Source organism: Dendrobates tinctorius, unplaced genomic scaffold (genome assembly GCF_039654945.1).
Source record: "Dendrobates tinctorius isolate UK_male_01 unplaced genomic scaffold, ASM3965494v1 ptg000075l, whole genome shotgun sequence".
Taxonomy (NCBI): domain Eukaryota; kingdom Metazoa; phylum Chordata; class Amphibia; order Anura; family Dendrobatidae; genus Dendrobates; species Dendrobates tinctorius.
In genome coordinates this window covers 15,810,115-15,830,487 of record NW_027361743.1, presented here as the reverse complement: position 1 = coordinate 15,830,487, position 20,373 = coordinate 15,810,115, and the positions used below count along the sequence as shown (strand labels likewise).

Genomic DNA, 20,373 nt, shown 5'->3' with positions numbered 1-20,373 from the left:
AGGTCATCATCTACAGACAAAATACAGAACATGTTTATAGACATCCTGAAAGGCTTTGGAGAACCTTGGATTCAGCAGAGATCTAAAGGGGGCTGTCACAGCAATAAGTGTGTGGGGTATGACAACAACAATATCAACCTTTGCTGCAGCTAAAGTTTAGGTGGCCTTTGAGACAGGACCATTTTTGCGCTTTCATTTTCTTCAACCCTTTCTCCAAGAGACATCATTTCCTTGGATATCTTTTTGTATCCCTCTCCTGTTTTATACAGTTCAACTACCTTTTCCCGTACATCTGTTGACAATTCTTTTGCTTTCCCCATGACTCACAATCCAGAAACGTCAGTGGCTGGATGAAAGATGCAAGAGTCTGTCTGGATCCCAGAAACTTTCAATTTCTTCAACCCTTTCTCCAAGAGACAAGTTTTATTGTTTGTTTTATTTTCGAGCTGTAGAGTTTAGTGATACATATTTAGAGTGAATATGACGTTTTGATCATTTTTATTTATTTGAGAAAGTCACGTTAAGCAAAAAAAAAAAAAGTGCAATTCTGGAGTTGAGTTTTCGTTTTGTTATGGGATTCATCGTATGGGCTAATTAATTTTATTTTTTCATATATTGGACTTTTATTGCACACAGTGCTAAAAAAAAAAATAGACTTTTTATTTCTGAAAGAAGAGGCAAGTTAAAACTTTTATACTTAGTTTTGAAAATTAATTTTTTTTGTATTCTTACTTTATTTTTTTAGACCCTTAGGTGGCTTCAACTGCAATTGACGGATCCACTTGTAATATATACCCAAACACTACAGTATTAAAGTATATAGAAAATGACAGAAAAAAAGAATAATGGGAAGTACAAAGATGGTGGTGGTTGTTTCAGTAACCAACCCATGATTGGTGAAGGGTGTCTTAGACGGGAATGGATGTCCCTACCCTTGATGCTCTGACCGCTGCTGTTAGAAGCAGGCTTTATAACCCGCCATGCATGGAGTGAGCGAGCTCCGCAGCATGCGCTCAATGTGTGATGTACAATTGCATTACATGTTGGCAATGACTTAAAAGGGTTTTATGACTTAGAAAAAAAGATGCGCCACCACTGTTCAAGCACTTCCACTCCTCATTGGTCTGATCTGCAGAGATAAAGCCCAGCTACCCTAGTGACTGCTGCAGCTGATCACTGGTCTCAGTGCTGTATGGCTAATGATTGGCTGCAGTGGTCACATGGGTAGTCAGTGATGTCCTGGTTGTAGCACTGGTCTTTGTGTACTGCACTGCAACAATGACAAACTTGATTTACCCAAGGGAGCACTTGAGGCGACCATTGGCCTTAATAGTATAGGGTTTAGGCCAGTAATTGGCTGCAGCAGTAACATCAAATCATAGCTTTAAAGGCAATCTGTCACCAAGACTTTGCTACCTCATCTGAGAGCAGCATAATGTAGGGACAGAGACCCTGATTCCAACAATGTATGACTTTACTGGGTGTAGCTGTTTTGACACAATCATTTTTTAGCTGCAGAATGCAGAAGATGAGACAGCTAATCCCTGCCCACACCAAGCTCTGTGTGTACATTGTCTAAAGACAGTGAGCTGCTTATCACAGGAGGGGGCGGAGTCTGATTGAAAGCATGGTCAGCTAGTCTCAGCAATGATAATTTCCTAGTGATAAAACCTTTAGTGTAAGTAAACAGCACACAGCCTGATATATGGCACATCATTGAATTCCGTGTTTTAACCCCTACCTCCTGCTGTCCTCAGGATTATACAGCAAAAACAAACCTCCATTTAACTACTAGAGAAACAGAGCGCTCCTTGATCTGACCTGTTTCTATTAGCCTAGCATGTTCCAACAGGGCACTAAACAGGCGTTTGTCTAGATCCTTTTTATACATAGCTCATGAACATGGAGGACTGCAACGGCAGCCGGTTTAATAGTGCTTCAGTCATAATTTCCTATTAATGAAACAGCGATTTTAGAAAAATTACAGCAAGTGGCCCAGTAAGCGACATCACTGGAATCAGGGTCTCTGTCGCTACTCTCAGATTAGGTGACAAAAACCTGGTGACAGATTCCTTTATAGTCTGACCCACGAAGTGCCTAGCGATACCCAACTCCTCCATAAGAAGAAAACTTTATGTGCAAGTGTTCAGGCGGCCAGTTACACATCTCAACACGCACAACTGGGAAAAACAATAATATCTGCTCGCCAGGTGCTGAAAAACTAAATCTCCTTCAGGTATAACAGCAAAAAAAAAAAAATAGTGGCAACATCCCTTCTATAACTACCAGGTGAAAATATCACCATGTTCTTTCAATTACCTTTGCTACTTTCCAAATACCGGTTGTAACATATTTCTACGTATGGCCCTGAGCCGTCCCGAGGCCGGGTGATCACTGGATCGCTGCTGCCGCTGACCTCGCATGTCCGCTTCCAGGTTTTCTCTAACATGCACTTACAGGATTAGAGGCTTGAAGCTAGACTAGTTAGTGAAGATGACATGTGGAGAAGACTCAGAGCTGTGCAACTTCTCCATGAGTCATCTTCTCATTACAGGTTACTCATTCTGCCCCAGGTTCCAGATAAAGGTGAGGGGAGAGCAGAGCTGACTAAAAGCCGAGAAATTCCCCACTGATACGGCGCTATGACCTTCTGTAGCGCTCCGGAGGGTGCTAAGCAGTTATAAAGGAAAGATATACAAGATTAGCGGAGGGGCACAGGAGATAGATCATTTTAATCCCCAAGTGATATCCATTGTATTACATACTGCGGGCTCAGGACCTGAACCTACTACATACAGGGCCATTATACGTGTGAATCGAGTGCTCAAATAAGGTGTTATCCGCCATGCCCGTGTGCTTACTGAGTGTCTTCGGTGTGCTTGAATAATATATTTGAGTCCCCACTGCTAACAAACGTGGCACTTTCACCCCATTACGTGAATCGCATAGTCAACAGCAGACAGGTATGTGACAAACATGTAAGGCCTCTTTCACGAGAGAGAGAGAGAGAGATTTTTTTTTTTTTCCGGCACCCAGAAAGAATTTTGGGTTAAATGAGTGTCTGGAGGATCCGCCAGAAAAAAAAAACGTTGCAAGCTCCGTTTTGAAATCTTTGAGGATGGTGACGGACAGAAACTTTTGGCGGATCCTCAAAAAAAACGGATGCAACGGACGGCAATCCGTCACAATCCGCCATTAATGAAAGTCAATGGAGAAAAAAAACGGATCCTTAAAAGAAAATTGAGGATCCGTTTTTTTCAAACCCTGGCGGATTGTGACTGATTGTAAAAAACTGAAGTGTGAAAGAGGCCTTACGCAAAGCGTCACTTAAGACACCCTACCCATTCACGCCAACCTGATCATGTTATTCGTATCACTATCTTGCTTTAGTTCTTTTTTTTTCTCGTCACCACCTGATCTCTTCTTTTTAAATGCGGTTGTCGAACTCTCATAACTCGATTAATCGAAAGAAACTATTTATGGTATTAGAAACACAGATTGTAATGTTAATATTGGTTGATCCAGCCTACTTCTGGTCACACCCACCTCTGGGACTTTATACTTGCCTATTTTCTTTAGCAAGACAATTAGCAAGACAACCCCTATAAAGGAGTGGTTCTGCAGGGGGTGACCACAGACCATTTCTCTGTTCTCATCCTTCTTGACTGTTGTTTTGGTCACTTTCGTCATCGCTCTCACCCGTAGAGGTACAGCGGCATGAGGTGATGTCTACAGCCTACAGAGGTTGCTCAGATAGTGCAGCTCATCCAAGATGGCACATGAATGTGAGCTGTGGCAAGAAGGATAGATGTGTCTGTCAACACAGTGTCCAGAACATGGTGGCCGTATGAGGAGACAGGCCAACACACCATGAGACGTGGAGGGGGCCATAGGAGGGCAACAGCCCAGCAGCAGGACATTTACCTCCTCCTTTGTCCTCTAGCAGGTCACTATCATTCATGTGTCTTCTCAAACTGTCAGAGACAGACTCCATGAGGGTGGTATGAGGGCCCGATATCCACAAGTGGGTGTTGTGCTCACAGTCCAACACCATGCAGGGCGATAGGCATTTGCCAGAGAACACAAAGATTGGCAGATTTGACATTGCTGCCCTGTGCTCTTCACGGATGAGAGTAGGTTCACACTGAGCACGTGACAGACGTGGTAGAGTCTGGAGACGCCATGGATAACGTTCTTGCACATCCTCCAGTATGACCGGTTTGGCAGTGGTTCAGTAATGGTGTAGAGAGCCATTTCTTTAGAGGGCCGCACGCCCTCGCCAGAGGTACCCTGACTGCCATTAAGTACCAGGATGAGATCCTAAGACCATATGCAGGCGCGTCAAGCCCTGTTCTCCTTCTGATGCATGAAAATACTAGGCCTCACCTGGCTAAAGTGAGTCAGCAGTTCCTGCATGATGAAGAAATTGATGCTATGGACTGGCCTGGACGTTCCCCAGACCGGAATCAAATCGAGCACATCTGGGTCATCATGTCGGGTTCCATCCACTAACACCACGTTGTACCACAGACTGTCCAGGAGATGACTGATGTTTTAATGCAGGTCTGGGAGAAGATCCCTCAGGAGAACATCCGCCGCCTCATCAGGAGCATGCCAAGGCATTGTTGGGAGGTCATATAGGCACGTGGAGGCCACACACACTACTGAGCATCATTTCCTTGTCTTGAGGCATTTCCCATTTCCACTGAAGCTGCATCTGCCTGTAATTTGATTCTCCACTTTGATTTTGAGTAACACTCCAAATCCATACCTCCTAGGGATATTAATTTTGATTTACATTGATCATTTTTATGTTTTATTGTTCTCAACGCATTCCACTATGTAATGAATAAAGATTAGCAACTGTAATATTTCAGTCAGTGATATCTAGCATGTGGGATTTTAGTGTTATCTTTATTTTTTTGAGCAGTGTAATGTTTCTATCTTGTAATGATTATGTGTATAAGGCTCGGGGTGAGCCGAAACATCAAAATCTTATGTAAGAGTATTTTTCATTACTTGAACCACAGTTTTCCTATCATATGAACTGAGTCTCTTTATAAAATTTAAATTTCTGTTTGAAAATTACGAGAGTGCTGTAACTGAACTACCTACTACATACAGAGCACGTGAAAGCTGCGCTACACAGCAGGCGCTGAAGAGTAACTGCAGCCATTGTAGGTAACTAGACTGTAACAAGGTAGGAAAAATCACAAGTGACAAAATGACCAGACGTTATGGTAGCGGTGATAAGTTGCTGTTCGTTGGAGGTTGGACATCTGTACATGGTTCTTTATCAGTCAATAGACAATATTACATTAGTGGAGAAGATGCTTGACCACGGCTCACTCAAACAGGGGGCTCCAAAGCCTCAATCTCAGAATCGGTGCAGATCATGGCCATCGCACCCCCAACAATCAGCAACTTAACACACCCATCCTGTGAATAGGTGAAAATTTGCTATGATATGCCAACCCCTTTAATGACAAATTGCTTTAGGTTTTTTTTTTCAACACATATCATCAAGTGGCCAACCTCTTTAAACATCCTTTATTAAGTGCAGGTGATACAGATTGGGCAGGTGTGATCGTGAAAAATAAACCACTTCAAGACTGTCCAATCTGGTCACCCGCGTACACACCGAACCAGGGGCATCCGCTCGTGCGCACGGAAGCAGGGACACCCGCTCGTGCACACCGAAGCAGAGGCACCCACCCACAGAAGCAGGAGCACCAGCGCACCGAAGCAGGGGCACCTGCTCGTGCGCACGGAAGCAGAGGCACCCACCCACCGAAGCAGGAGCACCAGCGCGTGCGCACCGAAGCAGGGGCACCCGCTCGTGCGCACGGAAGCAGGGGCACCCGCTCGTGCGCACGGAAGCAGGGGCACCCGCTCGTGCGCACGGAAGCAGAGACACCCACCTACAGAAGCACCAGCGCACCAAAGCAGGGGCACCTGCTCGTCCGCACGGAAGCAGAGGCACCCACCCACTGAAGCAGGAGCACCAGCGCGTGCGCACCGAAGCAGAGGCACCCGCTCTTGCTCACGGAAGCAGGGACACCCTCTCGTGCGCACGGAAGCAGGGACACCCTCTCGTGCGCACGGAAGCAGGGACACCCTCTCGTGCGCACGGAAGCAGGGACACTCACCCACCGAAGCAGGAGCACAAGCGCGTGCGCACCGAAGCAGGGGCACCTGCATGTGTGCACCGAAGCAGGGGCACCCGCACATGCACACCAAATCATAGGCACCAGCGTGTGCACACCGAAGCAAGGGCTGAGTGGATAGGGTCACATGAGCAAATAGATACATAAGTTCCCTGACTGATTTTTTTACTACAATACCATAAGAATGCAAATCACAATGGTGGCTGCATGGAGGATAATGCAGCAGATCTGGTGTCTTTCTGCTTATACCATTTTTTTCCCACCTTTTGTGCGTCCGGTGGTTGTTGCTTATTTGTTAAACTTTGTGTGCAATTTTATTTTTCTTATAGAATTTGAAAACTTTTAAATGTAGAAATTAAAAAGAAAAAAAATCTGAAACCACAAAACCCCAGGATGAGTAAAAAATTGTTAAAAAGGTCCAAAATATGTGCAGTGTTGGGTTAGAGAGGCCTGCCCAAACAATCACTACTTAGGCCTGGTTCACATTCATACTTCGCGCTACAAGTGAGCACTGTGTGGTGGTCTCCGCAGAGGAGCCAGCGACAGAGGTCTCTGATCCAGCGGTGTCCGTCTTATTTTTTTTTTTTTTTTTTTTAAGGCAGACTCAAAAATCCTTTCAGTGTCATTATTCTCGCTCAATTTTCGCCTGATACCAATTATGAAACAGTGGCGCCCCCTGCTGGACAAAAGCAAGAACAATGAAAATAGATAAAAATCTAACCTAGATTTCTTTAAAAGATCAGCAGAAGAAAAGTGAAGGGATAAACTGAAGAATTTCATTATCTCAACCCGATACTTTGTAAGAAGCAACAAATGTTGTTTTTTTTTTCCGGAGCACACCACGGCAGACTCACAGCTGGGCCAAACAATAAAAAACACCTCTTTTTTTAATAAATGAAAATTAATATCAACTAATTGCAAGCTGTCTACTTTTTTAGGGTTCTGGAAAATATTAATTATTGTTATGACACAGCAAATACTACAGCAACGAGGCGCAGCCCCAGTGATGTAGGAAAATCCAGCCGTGTCCATACATGTTACAGCAGATTGGGATTCTCTAATACCCGGCAGCAGAGGTCAGTACATTATCTAACAAGCGCTGTGCATCTAGCAATAAATAATAAACCACCTCTGTTGTCTATATAGAAATTCTCAAGCAAGACTTGATGGCAGTGTACTGTAATTATTATTATTATGCCTTGCTAATATAGCACCATCATATTCCACAGCGCTTTACAGATATTATCATCACTGTCCCCATTGGGGCTCACAATCTAGATTCCCTATCAGTATGGTCTTTGGAATGTGGGAGGAAAGCGGAGAATCCGGAGGAAACCTATGCAAACACGGGGAGAACATACAAACTAAAATCCCTGCGTGTTTACTGGCAGTCTAACAGCCGCCAAACATGTGGGGCGGGCACCCGGATGATCGATCGAGTGTCGATCACGCTCGCTCATCACTAGGAATAACCTTATAATAAAATCTATAAAAACATCCTCTGATCTAGAGTCACTAACTAGCAGCTCAACTTACTTTTCTGCACGTAAAACCCCACCATAAAAAGGAGGATCCCACGGCATCAATTCCTAATGGAAAGAGAACATCAATGACATATAAGGAATGGGCGATCTTTTACTTACAGAGACATTATTGCTAAAAATTCCTAAACAAAAAGAATCAGTGCAAAACAAAGCACTGTAGATGAAACAGACACGGACCGCACGTCCAACACTCACAGAATGATCTATTGTGGATGAGCAAAAATGTACAAAACTGAGCACCAGGTTCTTTGTTAACAAACTGATCAGACTGTATGAAGCCCACTGCCAGGTCACGGTGAACCTTTTGGTGGGTTCCCACTAAGGTGGAAGGTTACTTTTTTATCTTTGATCCTTTGCTGCTGTGCCTGTGGAGGCTTTGCAGTGTAGCATGGGTGTTGTGGAGGCTTTGCAGTGCAGCGTGTGTGCTGTGAAGGCTTTGCAGTGCAGCGTGTGTGCTGTGAAGACTTTGCAGTGCAGAGTAGGTGCTGTGAAGGCTTTGCAGTGCAGAGTGGGTGCTGTGAAAGATTTGCAGTGCAGCGTGGGTGCTGTGGAGACTTGGCAGTGCAGCGTGGTTGCTATGGAGGCTTTGGAGTGCAGCATGAGCTCTGCGGAGGCTTTGCAATGCAGCATAGGTGCTGTGGAGGCTTTGCAGGGCAGCATGAGTGCTGTGGAGACTTTGGAGTGCAGTATGGGTGTTGTGGAGGCTTTGCAGTGCAGCGTGGGTGCTGTGGAGGCTTTGCAGTGCAGCGTGGGTGCAGTGGAAGCATTGCAGTGTAGCATGGGTGTTGTGGAGGCTTTGCAGTGCAGTGTGGGTGCTGTGGAGGCTTTGCAGTGCAGCATGGGTGCAGTGGAAGCATTGCAGTGTAGCATGGGTGTTGTGGAGGCTTTGCAGCGCAGCGTGGGTGCTGTGGAGGCTTTGCAGTGCAGCGTGTGTGCTGTGGAGGCTTTGCAGTGCAGCATGGGTGCTGTGGTGGCTTTGCAGTGCAGCGTGGGTGCTGTGGAAGCTTTGCAGTGCAGCGTGGGTGCTGTGGAAGCTTTGCAGTGCAGCGTGGGTGCGGTGGAGGCTTTGCAATGCAGCATGGGTGCAGTGGAGGCTTTGCAGTGCAGCATGGGTGCTGTGGAGACTTTGCAGTGCAGCATGGCTGTTGTGGATGCTTTGCAGTGCAGCATGGGTGCTGTGGAGGCTTTGCAGTGCAGAATGGGTGCTGTGAAGGCTTTGCAGTGCAGAGTGGATGCTGTGGAGACTTTGCAATGCAGAGTGGGTGCAGTGGTGGCTTTGCAGTGCAGCGTGGGTGCTGTGGAGGCTTTGCAGTGCAGCGTGGGTGCTGTGGAGGCTTGGCAGTGCAACGTGGGTGTTGTGGAGGCTTTGCAGTGCAGTGTGTGTGGAGGCTTTGCAGTGCAGCGTGGGTGCTGTGGAGGCTTTGCAGTGCAGTGTGTGTGGAGGCTTTGCAGTGCAGCGTGGGTGCTGTGTAGGCTCTGCAGTGCAGCGTGGGTGCTGTGGAGGCTTTGCAGTGCAGCGTGGGTGCTGTGGAGGCTTTGCAGTGCAGCGTGGGTGCTGTGGAGGCTTTGCAGTGCAGTGTGTGTGGAGGCTTTGCAGTGCAGCGTGGGTGCTGTGTAGGCTCTGCAGTGCAGCGTGGATGCTGTGGAGGCTCTGCAGTGCAGCGTGGGTGCTGTGGAGGCTTTGCAGTGCAGTGTGGGTGCTGTGGAGGCTTTGCAGTGCAGCGTGGGTGCTGTGGAGGCTTTGCAGTGCAGCGTGGGTGCTGTGTAGGCTCTGCAGTGCAGTGTGTGGAGGCTTTGCAGTGCTGCGTGGGTGCTGTGTAGGCTCTGCAGTGCAGCGTGGATGCTGTGGAGGCTCTGCAGTGCAGCGTGGGTGCTGTGGAGGCTTTGCAGTGCAGCGTGGGTGCTGTGGAGGCTTTGCAGTGCAGCGTGGGTGCTGTGTAGGCTCTGCAGTGCAGTGTGTGGAGGCTTTGCAGTGCTGCGTGGGTGCTGTGTAGGCTCTGCAGTGCAGCGTGGATGCTGTGGAGGCTTTGCAGTGCTGCGTGGGTGCTGTGTAGGCTCTGCAGTGCAGCGTGGATGCTGTGGAGGCTCTGCAGTGCAGTGTGGGTGCTGTGGAGGCTTTGCAGTGCAGCGTGGGTGCTGTGGAGGCTTTGCAGTGCAGCGTGGGTGCTGTGTAGGCTCTGCAGTGCAGTGTGTGGAGGCTTTGCAGTGCTGCGTGGGTGCTGTGTAGGCTCTGCAGTGCAGCGTGGATGCTGTGGAGGCTCTGCAGTGCAGTGTGGGTGCTGTGGAGGCTTTGCAGTGCAGCGTGGGTGCTGTGGAGGCTTTGCAGTGCAGCGTGGGTGCTGTGTAGGCTCTGCAGTGCAGTGTGTGGAGGCTTTGCAGTGCTGCGTGGGTGCTGTGTAGGCTCTGCAGTGCAGCGTGGATGCTGTGGAGGCTTTGCAGTGCTGCGTGGGTGCTGTGTAGGCTCTGCAGTGCAGCGTGGATGCTGTGGAGGCTCTGCAGTGCAGTGTGGGTGCTGTGGAGGCTTTGCAGTGCAGCGTGGGTGCTGTGGAGGCTTTGCAGTGCAGCGTGGGTGCTGTGTAGGCTCTGCAGTGCAGTGTGTGGAGGCTTTGCAGTGCTGCGTGGGTGCTGTGTAGGCTCTGCAGTGCAGCGTGGATGCTGTGGAGGCTCTGCAGTGCAGCGTGGGTGCTGTGGAGGCTTTGCAGTGCAGCGTGGGTGCTGTGGAGGCTTTGCAGTGCAGGTGCTGTGGAGGCTTTGCAGTGCAGCGTGGGTGCTGTGGAGGCTTTGCAGTGCAGCGTGGGTGCTGTGTAGGCTCTGCAGTGCAGTGTGTGGAGGCTTTGCAGTGCTGCGTGGGTGCTGTGTAGGCTCTGCAGTGCAGCGTGGGTGCTGTGGAGGCTTTGCAGTGCAGTGCGTGTGGAGGCTATGCAGTGCAGCGTGGGTGCTGTGGAGGCTTCGCAGTGCAGCGTGGGTGCTGTGGAGGCTTCGCAGTGCAGCGTGGGTGCTGTGGAGGCTTTGCAGTGCAGCGTGAGTGCTGTGGAGGCTTTGTAGTGCAGCGTGTGTGGAGGCTTTGCAGTGCAGCGTGGGTGTTGTGGGGCACTGGCTCACTCCCCTCTGCTGGTGCGGATTGTATCAGCAGTGGTTGCCGCACCTTTAAGGTTAGGGACCCCCTTTGCGGCAGCGGGCGTCACGCAGTCTGATCCGATTGTTACCTAAGAGCCTCATGGTCAGCTTTGTACATGTTTGCTCAGCCGCAATACATGAATGTATGAGTTTTGTGTCTTATTCTACAGTTATAGCAAAACTAAGTTCAACTGCAGGAAAGGTAAAACATCAGGTTTTTAACCTCTTAGTGACAGCGCTAATTTTGACCTTAATGACCAAGAAAATGTTACAATTCTGACCACTGTCCCTTTATGAGGTCATAACTCTGGAACGCTTCCATGGATCCCGCTGATTCTGACATTGTTTTCTCGTGACATATTGTACTTTATGATCGTGGTAAAATTTATTCGATGTGACTTGTGTTTATTGATGAAAAGAAACAAAAATTTGGCAAAATTTTCAAACTTTGAATTCTCATGCCGTAAGAGAGATGACACACAAAATAGTTAATAAATAACATTTCCCACATGTCTACTTTACAGCAGCACAATTTTTGTTAGGAAATAACTTTCTAAAGGGTTAAAATTTGACCAGCGATTTCTCATTTTTCCAACAAAATTTACAAAAGCCATTTCTTTTAGGGACCACATCACATTTGAAGTCACTTTGAGGGGTCTATATGGCGGAAAATACCCAAAAGTGACACCATTCTAAAAACGTCACCCCTCAAGGTGCTCAAAACCACATTCAAGAAGTTTTTTAACCCTTCAGGTGCTGCACAAGAATTATTGGAATGTGGAAAAAATATTAACATTTCACTTTTTTTCACACAAAAAAATAAACTTAAGACTTTTTTTTACTTTCACAAGGGTACCAAGAGACAAAGATCAACCCCAAAATTTGTAGTGCAATTTCTCCTGAGCGTGCTACCCCCGGTACTCGAGACCCCGCAGATTTTCTGACTCTGGGGAGGCTCTACAGTTTTATTCATAATCGCCGTTGTAATGCATAGTATCTGCGGTCACTAAGGGGTGAATGTCGTCACGTCTTTTGTTGTAGAGCCTGAACCTAAAGGCCCCGTCACACTAAGCGAGATCGCTTAAGCGACACAGATTTGATGAGGCAACAGCGTCATCGTCAGCGATGTCGCTATGTGTGACATGCAGCGGCGATGTGGCCCCCGCTGCGATGTCGCTGATGGTGCTCGAACGTCCTGGGCCGTTTTTTGATCGTTGGCGTCCCGCTGGTGTGCCTGAATCGCATAGTTTGACACCCTTTATGAATGACGAGGGACCTCGTTGGCGACTCATATCTCTGCGGCGCAGGCGCGACTAGGTTGAATCGTTAAAACACTACATGCTGTGTGACAAGGTCCCAACGACCGCTGGGGTCATTATACAGATTGCTGCTGCGTCATTTAGGAGATATGCCTGTTTGGCAGCTAACTAGCGACCATGTAGCGACGCACAAACGATCTTTGCCAGGTCGTGTCGTTGTCGTGATCGCTGGTGCGTCGTTTAGTGTGACGGGGCCTTTACACATCTTTTTGTTTCTTATCACTGCCCTACACTGGAATGAGGAGAGAATAAAATCCTCCCTACCGGGTTCATGGGGTTCAACTTCATTTTCATTTCCACCATCATTTCAAAATCTTTCAATGTCCTGTAAAAAAAAAAAAAAAAAAAAAAAATCATATAAAATATTTTAATCCCGAGATCATAACATAACTGTTGTAACACTCAGCAAGGGAACGTTCTGATACTAAACTCTCAGGAGCAGCATGGTGGCTCAGAGGTCAGCGCTGGGGTCCGGGGTTCAATTCCCACCAAGGACATATGCAAAGAGGTTTTTTGTTCTCCCCGTGTTTTCATGGGTTTCCTCTGGGTTCTCTGGTTTCTTCCCACACAACAAAGACTCCTTACCGGGTTTAATAAATGGACAAATTTCATCATTTGATAGAAAGGACTTTTACAGGTCGGTGATAACATTTATTTTTTTAATTTCTTTACTTTTAATGATGAAAGAAGGGGCAGAAGTGATTCAAAATTTTATATATTCTACTTATTTTTTTAATGAGTTTATAGGGGACCTGAACTTTCTATTGTTTGGTCGCTTATACTAGATATGTTGCAATCCATCTGACTGGGTTGGCAAAGGCCCACCAGTAACATTGATTCTTGTTCAGCAAAAAGAACCTGATCCTAGCACACAAATTGATCTTTGCTTCTATATAATGTTAATTTGGCTAGCTTGTTTAATGAATGATTAGCTAATACCTTTCTCGGCAAATTGTGAATCAAGCGTAATAAGCACAGTTCTTCACAGGGGCCTACCGGAGGTCTCATTGCAGTATATGGAGAAAATGACATTCTCCTAGTCATCTATGCCAAAGGCTGAGCTTCACAAGAGGACAAGGATGGTTGCCAGTGGGGGCCAATGTGTGCACCAGCAATCGGGGTCTTTAAACACCGCTGAAAATTGACGGTGGCATTTATGTAGTTAAAATTGGAGAAGTCAACTATGTAAAACAGTCGGTGTTTTCATGGAATGGGGCGGGATCAGCTCCTGAGCCTGCTCTGTACAGTGGAAAAGGACTAGGGGGACGTACTTCTACATCACATCTAGAGCGGAGTATAAGAACTCAAATGTCCTGCTGTCGGTCTCATCTACTTTATAGTAAACGTGAACATTCAAAAATCCAGAAAGATTCAATTTGTGCCGTTGTTGGGGCAACTTACTAGTCGCAACATTAACTATCATTAAATACAAACACATGGGCCATGCACACAGTGAACAAGTCTGTAGGAGAGTGTTCACACCACCAAAAGTCACAGTATAGCGCAAGACATTGTGATTCTATGTTGAACAGTCTAGTGATCAGCGAGAATGCTCGGATAATGACAAGCAGGCTGGAGTGTTACTAGAGCCTTTTTGGCGTGCTCTAATACAATGTTAGAGGGCTTTCCTGATTATTAGGCAATCCCTGCCTGTGTTGCGGCTGTCGATCAGTCACGAGACATGCAGCCGCGGGGACTCGAACATAGTATTAGAGCATGCCGAAGACACTCTATTAGCACCCGAGCATGGCGGATATCACCTTATTCCAGCATGCTCGCTCATCACTATTGAACACCTAGAAACCACTGCGTAGCCCCAGCCTTAAAGGGGCTATAATATTTGGACAGACCTTTCCAGTATGTTAGGTACCCTCCACAATAAGGATAGTAACTTACCGTTCTTTTAGTTTGCTGGATAACTTTTCAAGAAACAGCATCACAGTCTCTGGCAATGAAAGCAGATAAAGTTACGAAAGACAAGAAAGTTCTGATGTGACCTGCACACAGAGTATCATATAAAGTGGAGAAGAGCTTCCTTTCAGGTCTTAAAAGCAATGCCATCCAAAATACGTGTTCAAATTATATCTATACATATTGTTTGATCCTTTACTCTCTGTTCTGACTGCAGGGTTAAGCCTAAGCCGACATTATGACTGCGATTCGTCATTGGTTTTTTTTTTATCCACTTCCTTTGTCTTGTTAACATTTTTGGAGCCATAATTCATCAAAATGGTGCACGCGATTCATGTATTTGGCGCCAGGCTTTTTTCCTGCCTTGAATTGCTTTTGATGTAAAAAAAAAAAAAAAATAAAAAAATCATGCGCTAAAACACACCAGAGGGGAACCGGAGCGAAATTGAACCAAATTTTGCACCTTTTTAAAAAAGTTGCAAGAAAGAATCAGCTGAAAACATGAAATCCATAAACTACGTCCTCAAAAGAAAACACAAAACAGGCGAGCTCATAAATTGGATTTAAAAATGGATTAAAAAAAAAAAAAAAAGTGCAAATATGATATAAAAAAAAGGCACAAAACAAAAAAAAATAGACAAAAAACTGGCACAAAAGCAATGAAGAATCAGAGACGTACATTTAGGGGCCACTGTTAGGTGGAGCTTGGGCATCCATCTACTTTAACCCATTCACCCAAGAGTTTGTTTTCACTTACCTGTTTTCACCGTCACCTTTTCAATTTTGACCAGCCTCACTTTATCTGGTAATAACTCTGGAACGCTTCATCTGGTCCCAGTAATTCTGGGACTGTTTTTCAGAATATACCTGAGTGCTGATATAGTGATTTGAAGTCTAGTGACTTCAGGGTCTTTTTCTATCAGACGTGTTGGACATTCTTTTTGGCAGGGTTTTTTGCGTGATTGCAGACAGCAGCTTTTCTTTCCTGTCCTTTCTAGTTAGCGAGGGCCCCATCGTTTGCTCAGCCTATCTTTCTACCTGTGTCTGTGTTTTCATCTTGTTTCACCGACAATACATGTTGGGGGCTGTCTATTGCTTTGGGGTCTGCTCTGGGGCAGTTTAGATTTTCCCTTTCTCTCTTTAGGCTTATTTGGTTCTCCGGCCGTGACGAGGCGTCTAGGACCACTGTAGGCACGCTCCACGTCTACTGCTAGTTGTTGTGGATAGGATCAGGGGTCTGCAATCCGCCAGTTACCAACCTCTCTGGTTTTCTGGGCTTAGCTTGCTTTTTGTTTTTTCCTCCTCGGTGACTCATTCATAACAGGCGCCCACTGATCGGGTAGAATGCGCCTTAATCCCTGCTGGGATAGGTGTGCACCTGACACGGTAGGATTCCTGAAGCAAAGCAAATCCACCTGGCTAGCGTGGCTTTTGAGGCAGCTAGACCCTTCCTATGCCCCTCTGAAAGCACGAACAGGGCATCTGACTTGCGGAAGGTAGCCGTCCGCGAGATGTACCGTCTAAGAGCCCTAACCACATCCAGGGTGTGAAGGGCCTTCTCAATGTGATGGACTGGTGCCGGACAGAAGGAAGGCAAACAATTTCCTCATTGAGATGAAAGGAAGACATGACTTTGGGCAGGAAAGACGGGGACGTTTTCAGAACTGCCTTGAACTGATCAAAATTCAGGAACGGAGGACGGCAGGACAGGGCCGCCAATTCCAAAACTCATCTGATTGATGCAATTGGCACTAGAAAGACAACCTTCCAAGAGAGAACAGTTAGTGGCACGTCCTGCAGTGGTTGGAAAGGGGCTTCCTGCAAGGCTCCGAGAACCAAGGTAAGGTCCCATGATTCCAATGGCCTTTTATAGGGAGGCGCCACATGGGAAACTCCCTGAATGAACGTCTTCACCTGCAATTTGGTGGCAATTGTGCGTTGGAATAAAACGGACAAAGCTGAAATTTGGCCTTAGAGCAAGCTAAGCGGGAGGCCTGACTCTAGTCCGGATTGTAGGAATTCCAATATGGAAGGGATGGAGAACATCAGAGGGGATCGACCATGGTCCTTGCACCACGAGAAAAAGATCTTCCAGGTGCGGTGATAAATGCGCATGGACACGGGCTTCCTAGCACTAATCATGGTGGAGATCACCTCGTGAGAGAAACCAGCTTGTGCTAAAATCCAGGATTCAACGGCCATGCCGTCAAAGACAGGGCCCCAGAGTTCTGGTGGTAAATCGGGCCCTGTGAGAGTAGATCCATGCAATCTGAAAGTCGCCAGGGAACGTCGGCGATAAGTTGGACTAGTTCTGCGTACCATGCCCGGCGCGATTTGGCGCGACTAGGATCACTGGTACCCCTCTGGTCTGATTTTCTTGATGACCCTTGGAAGCAAGGGAAGAGGGGGAAAAATGTACGGGAGTCAAAACCAGTGCCACGGCAGAACTAGGGCATCTGCTCCGATGACGTATGGATCGCGTGATCGGGCAATGAATTGAGGAACTTTGTTTTTTAGTCTTGAGGCCATGAGATCAACATCCGTAGTCCCCCAGTGATGGCAAATCTGCTGAAAAACTTCCGGATGTAGAGACCACTCTCCTGAGGCAAGGCCCTGGCGACTGAGAAAATCCGCTGCCCAATTTTCTACCCCCGGGATGTGGATTGCCAAGATGGGCGAATGGTTGGTCTCGGCCCAATGGAGGATGCGACTCACTTCGTGCATGGCCATCCTGCTCTGAGTACCCCCCTGATGGTTGACATACGCCACAGCCGTGGCATTGTCGGATTGGATCCTGATGGGGTGACCTGCGAGGAGATGGTTGAAACTCAGTAGGGCTAGTCTGATCGCTCATATCTCTAAGATGTTGATGGGGAGACGTGACTCTCGAAAAGACCAACGACCCTGTACCATGTGGTGGCGAAAAACGGCACCCCAGCCAATAAGACTTGCATCGGTGGTCACCACCAACCATCGTACTAGGAGAAAGGACTTCCCTTGATTCAGGGAGGATTTCAGTGTTCACCACCTGAGGGTTTGTCTGACCCGCAGGGACAGAAGGAACTGACGGTCCAAGGGGATAGGTTCTTATCCGAAGTCAACAGCAGCGCATGTTGCAAAGGGCGAAGATAAAACTGTGTGAATGGGACTGCTTCTATCGCTGCTACCATCTTTCCGAGAACCCCCATGCTGAAACGTATGGAGTGAGAAACTGGTCGGGAAAGAGTCTGCGCTCCTTGTTGTAAGGCTCGTGTCTTTTCTGGAGGGAGAATGACCAACCCACGGGAAGTGTCCAAGATCATTCCCAAAAAGGAAACCTGCTGAGCCGATGCCGGAGAAGACTTTTCGAAGTTTATCTTCCAACCCAGGCGAGAAAGTGTATTTACTGTGATATCTACGGATTCCTCTCAGGCTGGAAGGGACGGACCCTTGATCAGTAGGTCGTCCAGATTCGGAAGTACTACCACTCCCCAAGCGTGAAGAATGGCCATGACAGCCGCTATGACCTTGGTAAAGACTCTGGGGGCGGTGGCGAGTCCGAAAGGCAAGGCAACGAACTGGAAGTGTTCCTCACGAAATGCGAAGCACAGGAACTGCTGGTGGGATGGACAAATTGGGATGTGAAGGTAAGCATCTTTGATATCGATGGATGCTAGGAACTCTCCTCTTTCCATGGAGGCGACGACTGAGGCGACGACTGAACGGAGAGATTCCATTCTGAATCACTGTACCTTGACAAACTGATTTAACAGCTTGAGATGCAGTATGGGACGCATCGTACCGTCCTTCTTTGGAACCACAAAAAGGTTTTAAAACCCTTGAACCTTTCGTCTTGTGGGACCAGAATGATGACTCCGTCCCTTTGCAGCACATGAACGGCCCGAAGGAAGGCTGTTGTCTTTGTCTTGGGAGGTGAGGACCGGAAAAAATGTGTCGGAGAGGGGGAAGAAAATTCTATTTTGTATTCGGAAGACACCAGCTCCCTGACCCACTCATCGTGGACGACCGCGAGCCAAGTCTGACTGAATGAAAGTAGACGACCGCCTACTTTGTCGGTGTCCGTCAGATACCGCAACATGTCATTGTGTAGAGGATCTATGGGATCTGGCTCCCCTAGATCCAGATGCCCTTGGCCTGAGTTTCCAAGAGCAGTTAGGTCTGTATGAGACCTGGGAACCTCTGGCTCCACGCGGGGACCGACCTGAAGAGAAGGTTGTGGAGGACCAAATGGAATTGTTGCGAAAGGACTGAAAATGAGTCAGCTGTTGACTCCGAAACGGCCGCACAGGCCTTTGTTGGGGAAGGAATTTACTCTTCCCCCCCGATAGTGTCAGAAATGAGTTGATCCAGTTTCTCTCCAAATAGACGACCGGTTTGATAAGGCAGAGAAGTCAAAGATCTTTTGGAAGTGGAATCCATCCGCCAGTCGCGGAGCCATAGGGCCCTTCTAATGGAGACTGCATTTGCGGCTGCCCGTGCAGCTCAATTGGCGGCATCTAAAGAAGCATCCACTACAAAGTCTCCTGTGTAAACTATCTGACTGGCGACGCTGGCTGCCTCCGCAGGAAGATTCCTATCCTGGATGGCAGTAACTAACATATCTGTCCAGGCGGCCATAGCCTTAGGCACCCAAGTCGCCGCGAAAGATGGAAAGAGTGCCGCTCCTGAAGCTTCAAAACTGAGCGAGCAAGGTAGTCAATCTGAAGATCAGAGGGGTTTTTGACAGAACCACCTTCAGAAACAGATAGGAGGGTTTTGGAAGCAAGACGCGATATAGGAGGATCCACAGAAGGGGACTGTAACCAATCCTTCATTAGTTCTGGAGCAAAAGGGTATTTAGCCTCAACAGTAGTGTTGAGCATTCCGATACCGCAAGTATCGGCCGATACTTGCTGTATCGGAATTCCGATACCGACTTCCGATATTTTTTCAATATCGGAAGTCGGCATCGGAATCGGAAGTTCAAAGTTGATTGACAGCCTGACGTCATCATGATGCGCGGTGTGTGCGCATCATGATGCGCCGTCATTTCGGGCCTTCCGGGGGTCTCTGCCGGCCTGCCGGGGGGCTGTGTGGACTGCCCGGGGTCTGTACCGGCCTGCCGGGGGGCTGTGCCGGCCTGCCGGTGGTCTGTGCACCCTGTGGGGGTCTGTACCGGCCTGCCGGGGGGCTGTGCCGGCCTGCCGGTGGTCTGTGCACCCTGTGGGGGTCTGTACCGGCCTGCCGGGGGGCTGTGCCGGCCTGCCGGGGGGCTGTGCTGATGTCCGGGGGTCTGTGCAAGCATCGTCCGATGGGACTACAAGTCCCATCTGGCGATGCCTGCTACCATGACAGTGATTGACACATTAGCCAATGATGGGACACTAGTAGTCCCATCATCCGGCTAATGTGTTAAATGTTAAAAAAAAAAAAAAAAAAAAAAAAAAAATACTACATACATACTACATGCATGCTACATACATACTACATGCTACATACATACTACATACATACCACATACATACTACATACATACCACATACATACCACATACATACCACATACATACTACATACATACTACATACATAACACATATATACTACATGCATGCTACATACATACTATATGCTACATATATACTACATACATACTACATACATACTACATATATACTACATGCATGCTACATACATACTACATGCTACATACATACTACATATATACTACATACATACTACATACATACTACATGCATGCTACATACATACTACATGCTACATACATACCACATACATACTACATACATACTACATGCATGCTACATACATACTACATGCTACATACATACTACATATATACTACATGCATGCTACATACATACTACATGCTACATACATACTACATATATACTACATGCATGCTACATACATACTACATGCTACATACATACTACATATATACTACATACATACTACATATATACTACATGCATGCTACATACATACATGCTACATACATACTACATACTACATACATACTACATACATACTACATGCATGCTACATACATACTACATGCTACATACATACCACATGCTACATACATACCACATACATACTACATACATACTACATACATACTACATGCATGCTACATACATACTACATGCTACATACATACTACATGCTACATACATACTACATGCTACATACATACTACATATATACTACATGCATGCTACATACATACTACATGCTACATACATACTACATATATACTACATGCATGCTACATACATACTACATGCTACATACTACATATATACTACATGCAT

General features: G+C 47.0%; 1 protein-coding gene across 1 annotated transcript in view; it reads right to left on the bottom strand.

Annotated features, from left to right (window-relative positions):
• Positions 1-20,373, bottom strand: part of MIPEP (mitochondrial intermediate peptidase) — a 148,329-nt gene that overhangs the window by 60,160 nt on the left and 67,796 nt on the right. Inside the window, exons 8-10 of the mRNA XM_073583024.1 lie at positions 14,044-14,092; positions 12,412-12,472; positions 7,704-7,756 (exon numbers count right to left, since the gene is read on the bottom strand). Of these exons, the coding sequence (XP_073439125.1) occupies positions 7,704-7,756; positions 12,412-12,472; positions 14,044-14,092 (163 nt within the window). The remainder of the gene's footprint in view (positions 1-7,703; positions 7,757-12,411; positions 12,473-14,043; positions 14,093-20,373) is intronic.